This window comes from Lactuca serriola, chromosome 3 (genome assembly GCF_051521515.1).
Source record: "Lactuca serriola cultivar US96UC23 chromosome 3, Lser_US96UC23_V15, whole genome shotgun sequence".
Taxonomy (NCBI): Eukaryota; Viridiplantae; Streptophyta; class Magnoliopsida; order Asterales; family Asteraceae; genus Lactuca; species Lactuca serriola.
This window is the reverse complement of record NC_136410.1, coordinates 40473665-40488368: the sequence shown is the minus strand read 5'-3', so window position 1 is coordinate 40488368 and position 14704 is coordinate 40473665. Positions and strand designations below refer to the sequence as shown.

The 14704-nt window shown below is 27.4% G+C and overlaps 1 protein-coding gene across 1 annotated transcript; it reads right to left on the bottom strand.

Moving 5' to 3' along the window:
* Positions 1-1799: 1799 nt before the first annotated feature.
* LOC145092004 (alpha/beta-Hydrolases superfamily protein) lies at positions 1800-4339 on the bottom strand. The gene is made up of 8 exons (XM_079029873.1): positions 3796-4339; positions 3598-3692; positions 3400-3503; positions 3201-3301; positions 3010-3113; positions 2490-2927; positions 2271-2402; positions 1800-2173 (listed from the first exon to the last, which is right to left on the bottom strand). Exons 1-8 carry the CDS (start codon positions 4045-4047, stop codon positions 2011-2013), a joined length of 1389 nt encoding a protein of 462 aa, XP_078885999.1. The 5' UTR covers positions 4048-4339; the 3' UTR covers positions 1800-2010.
* Between the last annotated feature and the right edge of the window lie 10365 nt (positions 4340-14704).

Below are 14704 nucleotides of genomic sequence, written 5' to 3'. Positions count from 1 at the left end.
ATATAATTATACTTTTTCATGCATCTAAATCATTCTATTTACTTTTTCACTCATGCGTGTTGAACGTGTACATAAAACAAAAAAAATTATGAGGAAACATACATTTAGAAAGATCCCGACAATTCCAAACCATGTCATTGTTCAATGACGTAACTATGGATCATTTTTTTCATATATATTTATTTACAAAAGCACATCTACAATTATACTTTTTCAAGATCAGGGCGGACCTAGGGGTGGTCCATGGTGACACCGGCAACCTCTAACTTTTCTGGCTGCAGTGGAAAAATTTTCAAAAATTTTCGAAAATTTTATTTTTTCTACTATCATGCAACCCCTAACTCTCCCGTGCAACCCCTACTGTAAAATCTTGCGTCCGCCCAGTAATCAAGATCCGAGTATAAAATTACCGATAGAAAAAACTATCAAGTTTTTTTGAAGTGTTAAAACTATGAATAAGATGTTTATTGTTTTGATTTTTGGGTTAATGACTTAATGTCACACATAACGTATATTATTTGTAAGTATATAAACTCTTTAGTAGAAGTATCAATAAGCACATATTAAAATGTACGTAATTACAACTTTCAAAGCATTTTGTTAAAAATACATAAATTAAGAAAAGAATAACTTATTTAAACGGTTTAAATAATTTTTACTCTTACGAAACTATTAATAAACACTAACTAAAATATATATAATTACAACATTTTATTTTTGTTTCCATGATGAGAGTCAACTAGTCATGTGACTAAGTGAAATTTCACAAAGAATGTCTATTCAAACTCAAACACATTTAAAATATTACTAGTGTTTTCAATTGACTTCTAACATGGACCATTTAGATGGTACAATTTTTCATGTTAATTTATTTGATCAAGACTATATATATATATATATATATATATATATATATATATATATATATATATATATATATATATATATATAATTTCATTACTTTGTCTGGTTTGATATCATCATCTTGTACTATACACTTGAAAGAAATATTTTAATTTGTACAAATTACATAAATTATATTTCAAAAAGAAAATTTAAGGTTCAACCACGAAGTTTATGACTGAATAAAGTGGACTACTACTAATTCAAAACTTAATTACAAATCAATGTCCGAAATAATTATTCTATATAATTTAAAAGTAATAAATTTTATAAATATTAAAAGTCACATGATAAATATTCAATCTATAAGTTATAATACTTAATACACAATATATTTTATTTAAAGAAATCGGATCAAGTGGAACAAAACCCGGACCAGATAATGCCCAAGCACTTGGTGCCGTTTGACCGGTTTTAATTTTTTTCCTTTTTTTCTTGGATGGTATTGGGCCGATTGAATTGTGTTTCCGTTACATTGGGAGAATTGGGTATCGGTTGTGGTTGGAAAGATTGTTGGTATACAAAAACGGATTGATAAGGTTGTTGGAAATTAAATTGTTGTTTGAAAGGTTGTTGGAAAAGTGGTTGTTGTGGGATAAGGGAACTTTGGAGCAAGCATATGAAACCACCTTGTATTTAATCTAATCTATGATATTGATGCGGTGTAGTGTCTAATGAAAAACAGTCTATTACAATTTTGGTTTCGGTTTGTTGGTGGAGTGTTGGGATTTTATTCCATGGTGGGAGAGTAAGTTGACAAAAATGTATGTATGTGTGTATGTATCTACAAGTTATTATTTAGAAATAAACAAAGCCAAACATGTCTATATTGTCTTAATGTTTAGGTTAATCTACTTGAGTGATCTTGGAAATGCATAAAAAAAAAAAAAAGAAGAAACAAGCAAAACAAGCTCTATTTTGCTTCTAAAAACGGTTACATCATTAGCACGAAGCATATCAGTTGTGTAATACAATACAAGAAGAGGGCGAACACATACATAAATTCTTCACGAATCTATTGCTGTACAACAACAACAACAACAACAGCAGTTGGTAGGTATCATTTGCAACAACATTTGCGTCGCGTACAAACACAAATCTATACCCCTAATTTCCTGAATTAGCATGATCTGGCATTGTGGGAACCTTTCTAAATGCATGTTTCCTACAGCGCTCAAATATACTGTCGTATATCACATCAAATTGCACTCCTGCTCTTTCACGATTCACTATGAAAAGTATATGATCGCCTTCCACTATCTTGTAATACCTACAACAACCCAACGCAAACAATTAGTATTTATTTATTACTTATATAGTTAATCTGGAAAAAAAAAAAAAACAAATTATTTATTTATTTATTATACCAGATGCCTGTTTGCAAGGGTTGACATTCAGAATCTTCAACGACAAAACGACTAGGGTGTTCAACCGGGATACGGGGGTGAGTCATAGAAATGGTATTTAGTGCGCCATCATTATCCCACCAGTCTTCATCTCTAATAAAACGAATTTATAAAATATAAAATCAAACACAAATTTATATAACTAACAATTTTTTTTAATTATCTCGGATGTCAACAAACCTGTAGCCTTTGAAAGGGGGAGGAACATCTGGTGGGTGCTTCCATTGACTCATCTGCAAGACTCTGATGAAAAGCAAGGGGTGGACACCTTGAACGTTGGAAGGAACAGTAAAACCCATGAATTTTTTAGTACGTTTTGTCGCGTAACTAAAGTAGTAGGTGCTAGGGAAGGTGTTAAGACGGCTGTTAAGACGCATAGCTCCTTGGATTGTAAGATCTGGAAGGATCCAGTCACCAGAAGTAAAAGGGCCAGAGTTTCCAACAAGACAATCAATAAGTCCCCATATCCCCGATTTCTTCCATGACATATTGAAATGATCAAATCCGAAACAGTAATAATATTTCAAGAACGGAATGTCAAACCAGTCGTAGAGGATCACTCCTATACGCAATAACTGGAGAAGGCATACCGATTTCATGGATTTCCCATCATCTTGCCTGAAAAAATTGGAGATGCGATAGGGTTTTTACAATCAATCACTTCCCTAGAACAAAAGATTTGAGGAAATTGAGAACTTACTGCATTCCGTCCAAGTAAGCTCGTGTGGTTCCATTGAAGGCACCGGATAATGACGTAACACTTAAGACCCAACTTTCAGAAGTATTTTCGTGTCCCCTGAACGCCTGAAAATTTACGATAGTTTGTGTTGTTTTCAATTTACAAATCCCAGAAAACGAATATGGTGATGTTGAATTGTAATGAAAACGAACCTTATCCGCCAACATTTGCTGCAAAGCTCGTATCACCTGAGCTCCGGCAGAATGCCCAACAAAGTGAATTGGATGATCTTCGTCCCATATAGGGTAATGTCCTAATGAATTCAGGTAAATTTAAAATCAAGGATTGTTGATTTTGATTCGATTATTTTGTTTGTGATATTATAGAAAGATTGGGAGAGTTTTTGCTAACCTTGTTCATATGTTCTTCCAAATTGGGAATGCCCATAAGCTTTGCTGTGTTCTTCACCGTAATCAACTTGGCCGCCTTTCAAGTAATAGAATAATTCTCTAGCCCTAAAAGTAAATACAATAATATATGATCACAAACCAGAAATTCTTCATAAACATTATATTAAAGCATGAATTTGGGCGGAAATTAAGAACAAACCTGTCATAAATACTGGTTAACGAACCCAAATCAGGCACCAAAACCTTCTCGTCCTTCTTTTCTGCCCCAGCAAAATAAGACAACCCCCCTAATCTCTGTTAAGAGAATGCAGAATCAGATTGTGTTTAGATAGATTACTTAAAAGGAAGCAATAGCCAGAAATCATATTTAACAGAAAATCATGATGAAACTCATTACCCCTTTTCCAAATCCAAAAATTCCATGAACCAACACAATGGGAGGCAGATCATTATCAGCGGCTGGAGACCCGATAAACTGTTCATCCCGGATTGATGGTTCAACATTTGACTTGAAAAACAGATCGTTCAAAGCTAATGAAAGATCACCGGCGACTGCAGAGCTAAAAATGTATAACCCAAACAATAAATGAACCAAAGAACTGGTGAATAGCTCGATCAATTGAAGAGCCGCTATCGAAAACCTAAACATCTTCCAGAACACCCACAACAATCTCTAGTGCTCAAAAGAAACAGAGCCTTCTTCTGGGTTGAAAGAGAGAAGAAGGCCCTAATTTCTTTAAGAAACTCTGGAAGATTTCAATTTCAATCTAGAAATTTGAAACCCGGATGAATAAATGCGAATATCTTGTGGATTTGATGAGATTTCTCTAGAATTCGGTTGGTTGTTTTTTCAAAGGTGTTCGTTTACCACAATTTTCTCATTCCTCAACTCATCTCAAAAATTGGAAGTCACAACGCATTACAGAGGGCAAGTTTCCGTTCACTCATTCAATTTGACATCACATTTGTACACAAAGGGTCCACAGATGCTGGTGCCCGATTGGTTCCACGTGGCATAGAAATTTACGTCGATTAAACTTAAACAAAGTTTTCATCTATAATTATCCGTTTTTTTTTAAATGCAATTAAATAATAGTAAATCACAAATTAGGTTAATATTTCTGGGGTTTTCTCCTATTTTTCTAATTCCATCCCTTATTTGATTTGATTTGGTTTTTCGTTTTCTGTTTTTTTTATTGTTTTTAATTTATTATTATTATTATTATTATTATTATTATTATTATTATAAATTTCGAAAAAAAATTTATAATTCGGACGACTATATAAAATCGGTTTTTAATTATTTTTTATTTTATATTTTAATATTATTATAAATATTATTATTATTATTATTATTATTATTATTTCGAACAACATTTTATAAATTGGACAACATTATAAATTCGAACAACTATATAAAATATTATTTGCAAAATATTAAATTTATAATTTCGTAGATATGACCCATTAAACTATTTGCAAAATATTAAATTTATAGATTTTTAGTAAAAGAAAACGTTATTTACAAAAAATTTTGTGATAGTAACCTTCAATAACCATTTTCATGTCAAACGAGAAAGTTAAAATAATGTAAATGTAGTGTTTTGAAAACAAAATGAGAGTTTTCATCAAAATGGTTTAAAATGAAGAAAATGGAAAAATATGTTTATAGAGGACCACTCATCATCAAATTCAAAGCCCATTTATCTATTATCGTAGCTCACTTGACAATTTTGTAGCTCTAGCGGTAAGGATTATTGATCATTTCAAGGAAGGTGTCATAGGTTTAAATTTTTTTAAAAATATAAATGGTATTTAGAAGTATGTTAGATGGTATTTAGAAGTATGTTAGATAATCTGCTATTTAAAAAAATTATAATAGTTTCACCATCATCTATGAAACTTATAACTAAAGGAGATAATTAAAGAATTATTTGCCTAAATCTTAAAAGAAAAGAAAAAGAAATCACTAATGAAGTTATACTTTTTGTCTTTTTCTTCAAACCTCTTTAATCTAATTATACTTAGCTAAAAGTGCTACTTAAAAATTAAAATGCATACAAATGCATAGAGTACAATTGGCATATTTAAAATTTTAAATTGTTTTGAATTAAACTTACAAAATGGCCCTTACATGTTTTATTTATAACAACTTACACGCTTTTTTTCTTTTATTTAACTTTTTACCCTTACAACCTAATTAACTTGCCATTTGCAATTCTTTTTTCCTTTTTATTTTCTTTTGCTTTATACTCTTCTGATCCATACTAGGCGAATACCCGCGCGTTGCGTAGAATATAACAATATATTTGAAATTTTACAAATATATCTTTTTAAATATATCAGTGACATTGTTATTAACTTTTATATAATAAATCTTATAATAAGTTGGTATAAACATTGTTTTTTAATTATATGATAATGTATATATCTTTTAAAATTGTATAATCCAAAGTGTCTTAATGACGTCTACCTACAGGTTACTTATGAATAAAATTAAATATAATATATGATTTAATGATATTTATAGTTGTTGTTATGATTAATTGATTTTAAAAAATTTATTTGCTTAAGATTTTAATTTCTGTCGTTGTAGTTATTTAAAACATCAAACATTGTTTTTGTTTTTAAAGACAACAATATAATTTTTGTATATATACATTTAACTATTTTTGTTGTAAATTATTAAAAATAATGTGTTTAGAAACTCTTAATTATTTTAATTTGGTTTCAGAAATTTAATATTTTTAAAATTTATTTGATGAATATTGTTAGTTTCTATGATTGTAGTTATTTAAAACAAAAAACATTGTTTTTGTTTTTAAAGAAAATATTATAGTTTTTTATATAATATTATTTTTAACTATTCTTATTGTAAGTTATTTTTAAAATATTTATTTGAAAATTGTTAATGACACTATAATTTATAATCTTTATCTATTTATAAAACATTCTCTCAATTTTTTCCAAGTTTAACTGAAATTTTGATTTAAGTTAATTGTTTAATCTTATATTTAAATTAATTATTTAACTATTTCACATCAACTCATAAATTATATAAATGACTTCAAAATGATAATTGCTTACATACGAAAACATATTTAAACTAATAAGTTAACTATAATATGTTAAAAAGTTAAAATCATAAATTTATAAACAGAAATATAATATGAGATTTTAATATTGTAGTTTAGTCAGTCGTTTGAATGACTTTTATCCGCGAGTCATACATGAATAAAATTAAATATAATATATGGTTTAATGTTATTTATAGTTGTTGTTATTGTTAATTAATTTTTTTAAATTTATTTGCTTAACGTTTTAATTTCTATCATTATGATTTTTTAAAACATCAAACATTGTGTTTTTTTTATTTTAAAGATAACAATATAATCATTTATATAGAGTTATTTTTAACTATTGTTATTGTAAGTTATTTTAAGCTACTTATTTGAAAACTTTTAACGATTATAAAAATATATTTTGGAAATATTTTAGTTAAATTGAGATTACAATTTAGTTTTTGCATTTATGACTACAATTTATCACTTTTAACTATTTGAAAAATATTCTTTAGTGTTTGAAGTGGAACTGAAATTTATATTTAAGTTGATATTGTAATGTTATATTTAAATTAATAACTTAAGTATTTTGTCCAAACTGTTCAAAAGTTGTAGCTTTAAACTGATAATGGTTTACATACAATAACATTTTAAATCTAATAAATTAAGTATATAATATGTTAAAAGTTAAATACATAATTTTATAAGTAGAAGTAAAGATATTATTTTGAAATTGAAATTTTGTTTATTTATGATTACACTTTAGGTTTGATATTTATTTAGCTTTATTAACCAACTTATAAATATTATTAGAAAGACACTACAATTTATCACTTTTAACTATTTTCAAAATATTTTTTGGATTTTTTAAGTTAAACTAAAATTCATATTTAAGTTGACCCTATAATATTATATTTCCAAAATTATATCTTTAAAATGATAATGGTTTACATCCAATACTATATTAAAACTAATAAATTAAGTATAATATGTTAAAAGTTAAAAAAAAACATAACATTATAAGTAGAAGTAAAGATATTGTTTTAATATTGAAATTTAGTTTATATATGATTATACTTTAGGTTTGATATTTAATTAACTTTATTAAGAAACTTATAATTATTATTAGAAAGAAAGAAATTAAAAAGTCATGGGAGTTTCAAATGAATATGGTAAAAGAAAAAATGCATGGGAGTTTCAAATGAATGTGGTGAAAGGAAAAATGTTTTCTTTATAATATAGTATGATATGTTATGATGTTCTTATGCCTTTTTCACAATATACAAATTTTTTATTTTTTACTTGTCATTTGAAGCCTTTTATTCAAACAATAAATGCAACATTAACCCACCCCTTATCATTATAATTGTTAAATTCAATTAAAAAATAGATTTGACCCACCACAACATACGGTTGACAAAACACTAGATACAAATTGTAACTTACAACACCTTTCACAAAATCAATGTAGCTAAAACTGTTACTTAGAATGCACAATGTACAACTTATTTTTAAAGTTATGGCCCCTACTTTTTATAGATTATTCAAAAACCATCTAACTTCTAGAATTGTTCATAAATTCTTCTCAACTTTACTTATTCTTTCTACAGTTTTCACACCTACATTTCTATGGATTATTCAAAAACCATCAAACTTACAAAAATAGTCTCTAAACACTTCTCAACTTTTGATAAATCACTCAACGCCCATTTATTTTAAACTTTCACTGTTTTTTTTAAGTTGTGATATATACAAGAAAAAAACACATGTAAGAACCTACAGTGAAACGCAAACATAAATACTAGTTATATCAATTAATCAGCCACCTATTCTTTGACCTATGGTATAAGACATTGACATTGACATTTCCATATGGAAGGTTCAATGTTTAAGTCTTGAGTTGCAATTAAGAGTTGGACAGAAGATGATATATAATATACTCCGCTTTCGTAATCAACACCTCTAGCAACTTATAATTATTGATAAAAGAATAAAGTTAAATTTCTAACAAGATAAGACACATATTATGATATTTTAGTTTTATACCCATTTTAATGAAAAAGTGAATTATAAATTTGGATGTTTCTATATAATTGTTTTCTAACTTAAAAAAAAAAAAAAACTATTTTTATAATTTGAGTGACATTGGCGGTAGTTCGGATTATAAATGTGTGAGGGGGTCTAGTGGTGAGGCGTTTGTAATATAAGTAATAGTTGATATATATATATATATATATATATATATATATATATATATATATATATATATATATATATATATATACTAGTTTATAACCCGTGAGAACTACGATTATAAAATTAATTAAACTTTCATATTAAAAAAATCAAAATTATTAATCAATTATTTTAAATTAATGATTACTTAAGAGATATTTTTTAGTTATATAAAATTATAATTGTTGACTTAAATAATACATGAAGTTATTTCACCTTATAATTTGTATTGATTTGATTTTATTTTTTAATCTAATGTTATTAATTTAATATAATTAGAGTGAGAAAATTTAAAATTTAAAATGGATAATGAATTATTAATTTAATGTAATTAGAGTGAAAAATTTAAAATTTAAAATTTAAAATTTGAAATGGATAATTAATAGGTTGACAAATGGCATAATAAGTGACATATAATATTAATGATAAGTTGTAATACTGTGACACTTGTCAATAGGAGAATAAAACTATTCTTTTATTATAATACTAGTTTATAACCCGTGGGAACCACGGTTATAAAATTAATTAAATTTTTATAGTAAAAACTCAAAATTATTAATCAATTATTTTAAATAAATTATTAATTAAGAGTTGTTTTTATTAGTTATATAAAATTATAATCGTTGGTTCAAATAAACATGTAAAATTAATTTTTAATATATATTAGACGTTATTTATTTGTGAATTAATGAAAACAATAATATAAATTTAAAATTTAAAATAGTAAATAAATACATTGACAAATAGCATCACATTAATGATGATGTCTAATAAATTTAAAATTGAGAACTAATAGATTGACAAGTGGCAACACATTAATTGAGAGGTCTAATATGATGACACATGGCAAAAATACTACTCTTTTATTAGTATATATATATATATATATATATATATATATATATATATATATATATATATATATATATATACACATACATACTAGTTGTGAGACCCATATATGAGTTTATTCAAAAAAATAAAATATTTAATTATTAAAATTAAAGTGTTTATTTATCTTTTAAATTTAAATAAATAAAGAACTAAAATAATACTATTCGATTTCGAATTTTAGAAATTATAAGGAAAATTGCATTAATGAATTGGATATACATTTATTATTACATTTTAAGTATTATGAAACGTAATAAAATGGAAAAAAAACATAAAATAGAATGACACATGGATATAATGTAATTTAAATTTACTATAAAATGACATGTGCCATAATGCATAAGAGGATGACAAGTGGAAAAATTATTTTTATTTATTAGCAATGATATATATATATATATATATATATATATATATATATATATATATATATATATATATATATATATATATATATATATATATATATATATAAAACACCACGGATTAGCAAGAGCATAATCAATGACCAAAATGTTATGAAACAAGGACTTACAAGACCACATTTATATTGTTCTCTTTAACAAATCAAGACTTTTAGAGTTACAATTATTAAATGATTGCGCAATTTTCTTGTTTCAAACACCTTCGACTAAACTATTTATAAGAAAAATGTTACAGGGTTTGGTGTTAGAATTAATAACGTCACAAGTGATAGAATAAGGTATTTAATGTGGTCATTCAAATCATAAAGATGAAACACAAGCATTCACAGATCCCATCATGTTCGTTGAAAAAAGCAAACATGCTGCACTAAATAGAATTTGGGTGTCTTTTTAGCCAACCCCATAATTTATTTTTCTAATACATCGAATAGTAATATATATATATATATATATATATATATATATATATATATATATATATATATATATATATTCAAAATTAGTTTTTTGTATGAAAAATAAAGACCCCAACATATATTGAAATATAGAATCTTATCATGTTTTACGAGATATCTACATATAGCATTGAACTTTTTACATAAATTAACACATACATAATTAAACATGAATCACTCGCTACACATGCTGGCTAAAATCCTCTCTCTTGATTGTTACGAATATGTGATGAAAAGGATTTGAAGGAGAAACCTAAAAAGGCTTTGTGGATATGGTGATAATGACCAGATAAAAAATTAATATTTAAAATGGTTTGAAATTGAAAACAGTGAAAAATGAGGATAAAACTTGGAAATATATGAGAGATTCACCTTTAGGGCTTTCCACCGAAACAAAAAGAGGCGATACGTGCTGGATCTGAGCTGGATGATTCCTTATCCAATCAATTCCCAACGGCCCCACTCTCAACCGTATTTAGAAACAAGTCACTTTTGATTAGGCGATATACAAGAAATGATAGGGATTTTATTTCTATATTTGAATTTGAATAATAAAAACATTTAGTAAAAGAAATACTTATTTGTGCTTTAAACATGTTTGATTATTGGCTGTTGGTTGTAAATGTCCCATTCATGGCTAGCTTAATGTATATTATTAAAGTCGTATTTGACAGAATACCTTAAAATTCAGTTTTTATTTGAGAATATATCTAATAAAGTAATAATTTTGATAAAACAAAATAGCTGATAATCTAGATAAAAAAAATGATATAAAAGTAAATTAGTGGAAAATGAGCATATAAATGTATATTTGGATAATTTATGGAAAAGTTCCAATAAAATTATCAATAAGCTAGCTCAAAATATTTATTTTTAAATCTAACTTATAGACTTTTTCAGGGTTCTCAAAAAATACTATATTGAAATAAACTAGAAAATAAGTTAATTTATATATGCCAAACACAACCTACATTTTTTTTGGACTTGTACGAAATAAATATGTGAAACATCAAGCATGAGCTTTAAATATGAGTTTTAAATTTTTGCAGAAGGTAATCTGATTTTTTGTTAAATTTATTTTATAAAACCAAATATATGATATGATCATTTTATTTTATGACAGGCTTGATGTAAATGAAATAGTTTGATAATTGAGTTATTTGTTTCCAGATTTAATGTAGTGGGAAAGGATAATGGGGTAAAATTGTTATTGGGAATTGGACGCATGTGACGCACATGCAAATAACGCGTTGGTTGGTGGTTGAAAGTAGTTTGGATTCTACATCTTTCTTCTTCCCTTTAAATGTGGGTTTAGCTCACCAAAGATATTCAAATTAAACAGCCCACCGTATGGCGTATGCATTTTAATAATGCTACTTTTAAATCCAATCATTATTTAAAAAACAAATTATATGATAAATATATTTTAGAATTAATTTAAAAAGCTTATGTTAAGATACTTTTAATTAAGTAAATATCTTAATATTAAAAAAAATAACATCTTTTTCTTGTTTTATAAAAAATATGATATATTGCACTATGCACCATCTGAACGACCAACATCATTCGTTGTTGTTGCCTTTATTGTGTTCAGAGGTGCCTCCTTCCCTTTCAGTATTGCTTTGCATGTTATTGTTGCCTTTCATGTCGATTTTGCCTTGTCGCCCATTGTCGTTAACCTATCATTGTGACGAATGCTTTTTAATGTTTCCTCATCGTCAAGATTGGCCTAAATGGTGTGCAACCTTGGCGACCATCCGGCTCATGGTTAGTATATTCCCAAAATTTACAATGTATAACTTATGTAGTATGGGCCATAATGCTCAACTCTAAAATTTTTATAGGCATAGTGGTGTCAATTTTTGTAACCTTCTCAAACGTAACTTGACCTTTCCAACATGGTTTTTTCTTTATATTAGAAATTGTTGTAAGTTCATCTTTGTGGATAACACTGTCATCAAATGTGATATTGATTTTGATAAGCATACTACGATGATTATCCAATCTTATCTAAATCGTATTAAAAAAGTGTGTATTTCTTGGCCTTTGGCTAAAGCTTGTCTCCTTAAGCACCCTTGTTCTGTATATAAGAGACTTCTTTGAATACTTTTAAGTGTGTAATATTTACTCGATGGCATTGCCATTACTATTATGTAATCATGAACTCTAGAAGAGTTAAGGGTCTATGTTTGATAAAAGAAGTTGTTGTGCTAACTGAATCTTTCTAGAGCATCTTAGGTAGACCCAATGTTGTAAAACTCGACCAACTCGAGTGAGTACTCGAACTAAGCCTCTTACTAAGGCGAGTTAAGTCAACTCGGCTAAATAACTGGAATTCGGTCCTCAGTCATAGTCAGCCCAACTCGAACTAACTCGGCCAAACGTAGCCAACTCAGTCAAACTCAATTAAATGATCAAAATTGACTTAAAAAGAGAAAAAAAAACAAGAATTTCAAGATTAATATGTATATTTTATACTTTATCTAACATATAACCCTAAAACTAAAGTAAGATATCATATAAACCAATTATATATGCTTTCATCTCTCTCATTCTCATTTTCAAGACTTTCATGATTAAAATTTTAGTTTTTTGGATTAGTTTAACATTTAAACATGTATCTTTTTTATTGATATTTCACATAGTTTGTTATGAATTTGAATAATCTTTTGATTTTTCATATATATATATATATATATATATATATATATATATATATATAATTCACCAAATTAATTTCTTTATGAAATGCCATATCTGAGTACTCGCTACTCCCAATCGACTGAACGAGTACTGAATAACAAGTTTTGCAACATCGGGTAGACTCATATAAAGTCTTATGCTCTTTTTTTGCTTTCATTCAGTGTATTGTTCATCCTTTCAAAAACACCATTTTATTAAGGTGTATCTAAATCTTCTTTAACAACCCATAAATCATGTGATGTTGTACTCTTCTCATTCTATTAAGAGTAAATTGCATGAATGATCCTTATGGTTTAGGGTAATTTGCACGTTTGGTCCCTAACTTATTTTTTAACTCGGAAGGTCTTTACTGTTTGTTTTTGTTACACGCATGGTCCCCGTCTTACCTAAAAAAGTTATTTTCCCTTGATTTTTTAATTTATTTAAATAAACACACCCCAACCCACCCTCATCACTTTACCTTACCTATGCCACCATTTTTCTCTATTTAAATAATAGTCTTTTAGATAAGAAGAGACCAAGCGCGTAACAAAAACAAACAATAGGGACTTTTCGAGTTAAAAAAATAAGTTAGGGACCAAACATACAAATTACCCCAAACCATAGGGACCATTCGTGTAATTTACTCTTCTGTTAAAGTGTTATCGCCTTCAAAATCTGACTTCAAAATTTTGATCTCCAAGTTATAAACAATCCACTTTTTAGGGGGTATTAAAGAAATTTGGTTCATTTCTGTTGAAAACAAACACATATCTTTATAGTAGAACCATCAATAAAAAGAAACATACTAGCATGATCTACTTGTTGGTCGTACGTATTGGTATGAACCAACTCCAATAATCTACCCTTGGGACGCATTCCCATATTCACAACTGTAACATTTTTTGTTTGCTACTGATACATGTCCCACAAAAATCCATACATACACACATTTCAAATCTAAAAATTTGCCTTTACAGGCTAACATCTTCATACAGTTTTTTATGTCACCCTACTAACATCTACACTAACATGAACCATGTACAAGGTTTCACGTTTCTGACCACAAAGCAATTGTAACATCTCGTTTAAAATAAGATAATAAAATAATGAACTTGGAACCCCGAGAAGTAATTTTTATTATTATTTAATATTATTATAATCCAAAACCAAATAATAATTAGCTGGGAGTTGGTTTCGGGAAGCCAAATGACTAGATTTGAATCTCCAGGAGTTAAAGTGTAATTTTGGGACTTAATTTGTAAAGAATTTATTGAAACAGAGGCAAAAGAGTAACTTTTGGACCTATGTTGAAAAGGTTTTGTAGGAGGGGTTGTTGGGTAAATTGCGGATTGGATTTGAAAGGAGTTTCTGGAGTAAGGGTAGAAATGGTAACTTTTGGATTAAAATTGAAAGAAAAAGAAGATGAAGGGGCTGATTTCGTTATTATGGGAAAAATGTTACAAGGGAGTGGGGGTATAAAAACATGCTACCCTCTCAAACCCTAACCCTAAACCGGTTATGATGCAGCCGTCACCCCACCTCCCTCCAGC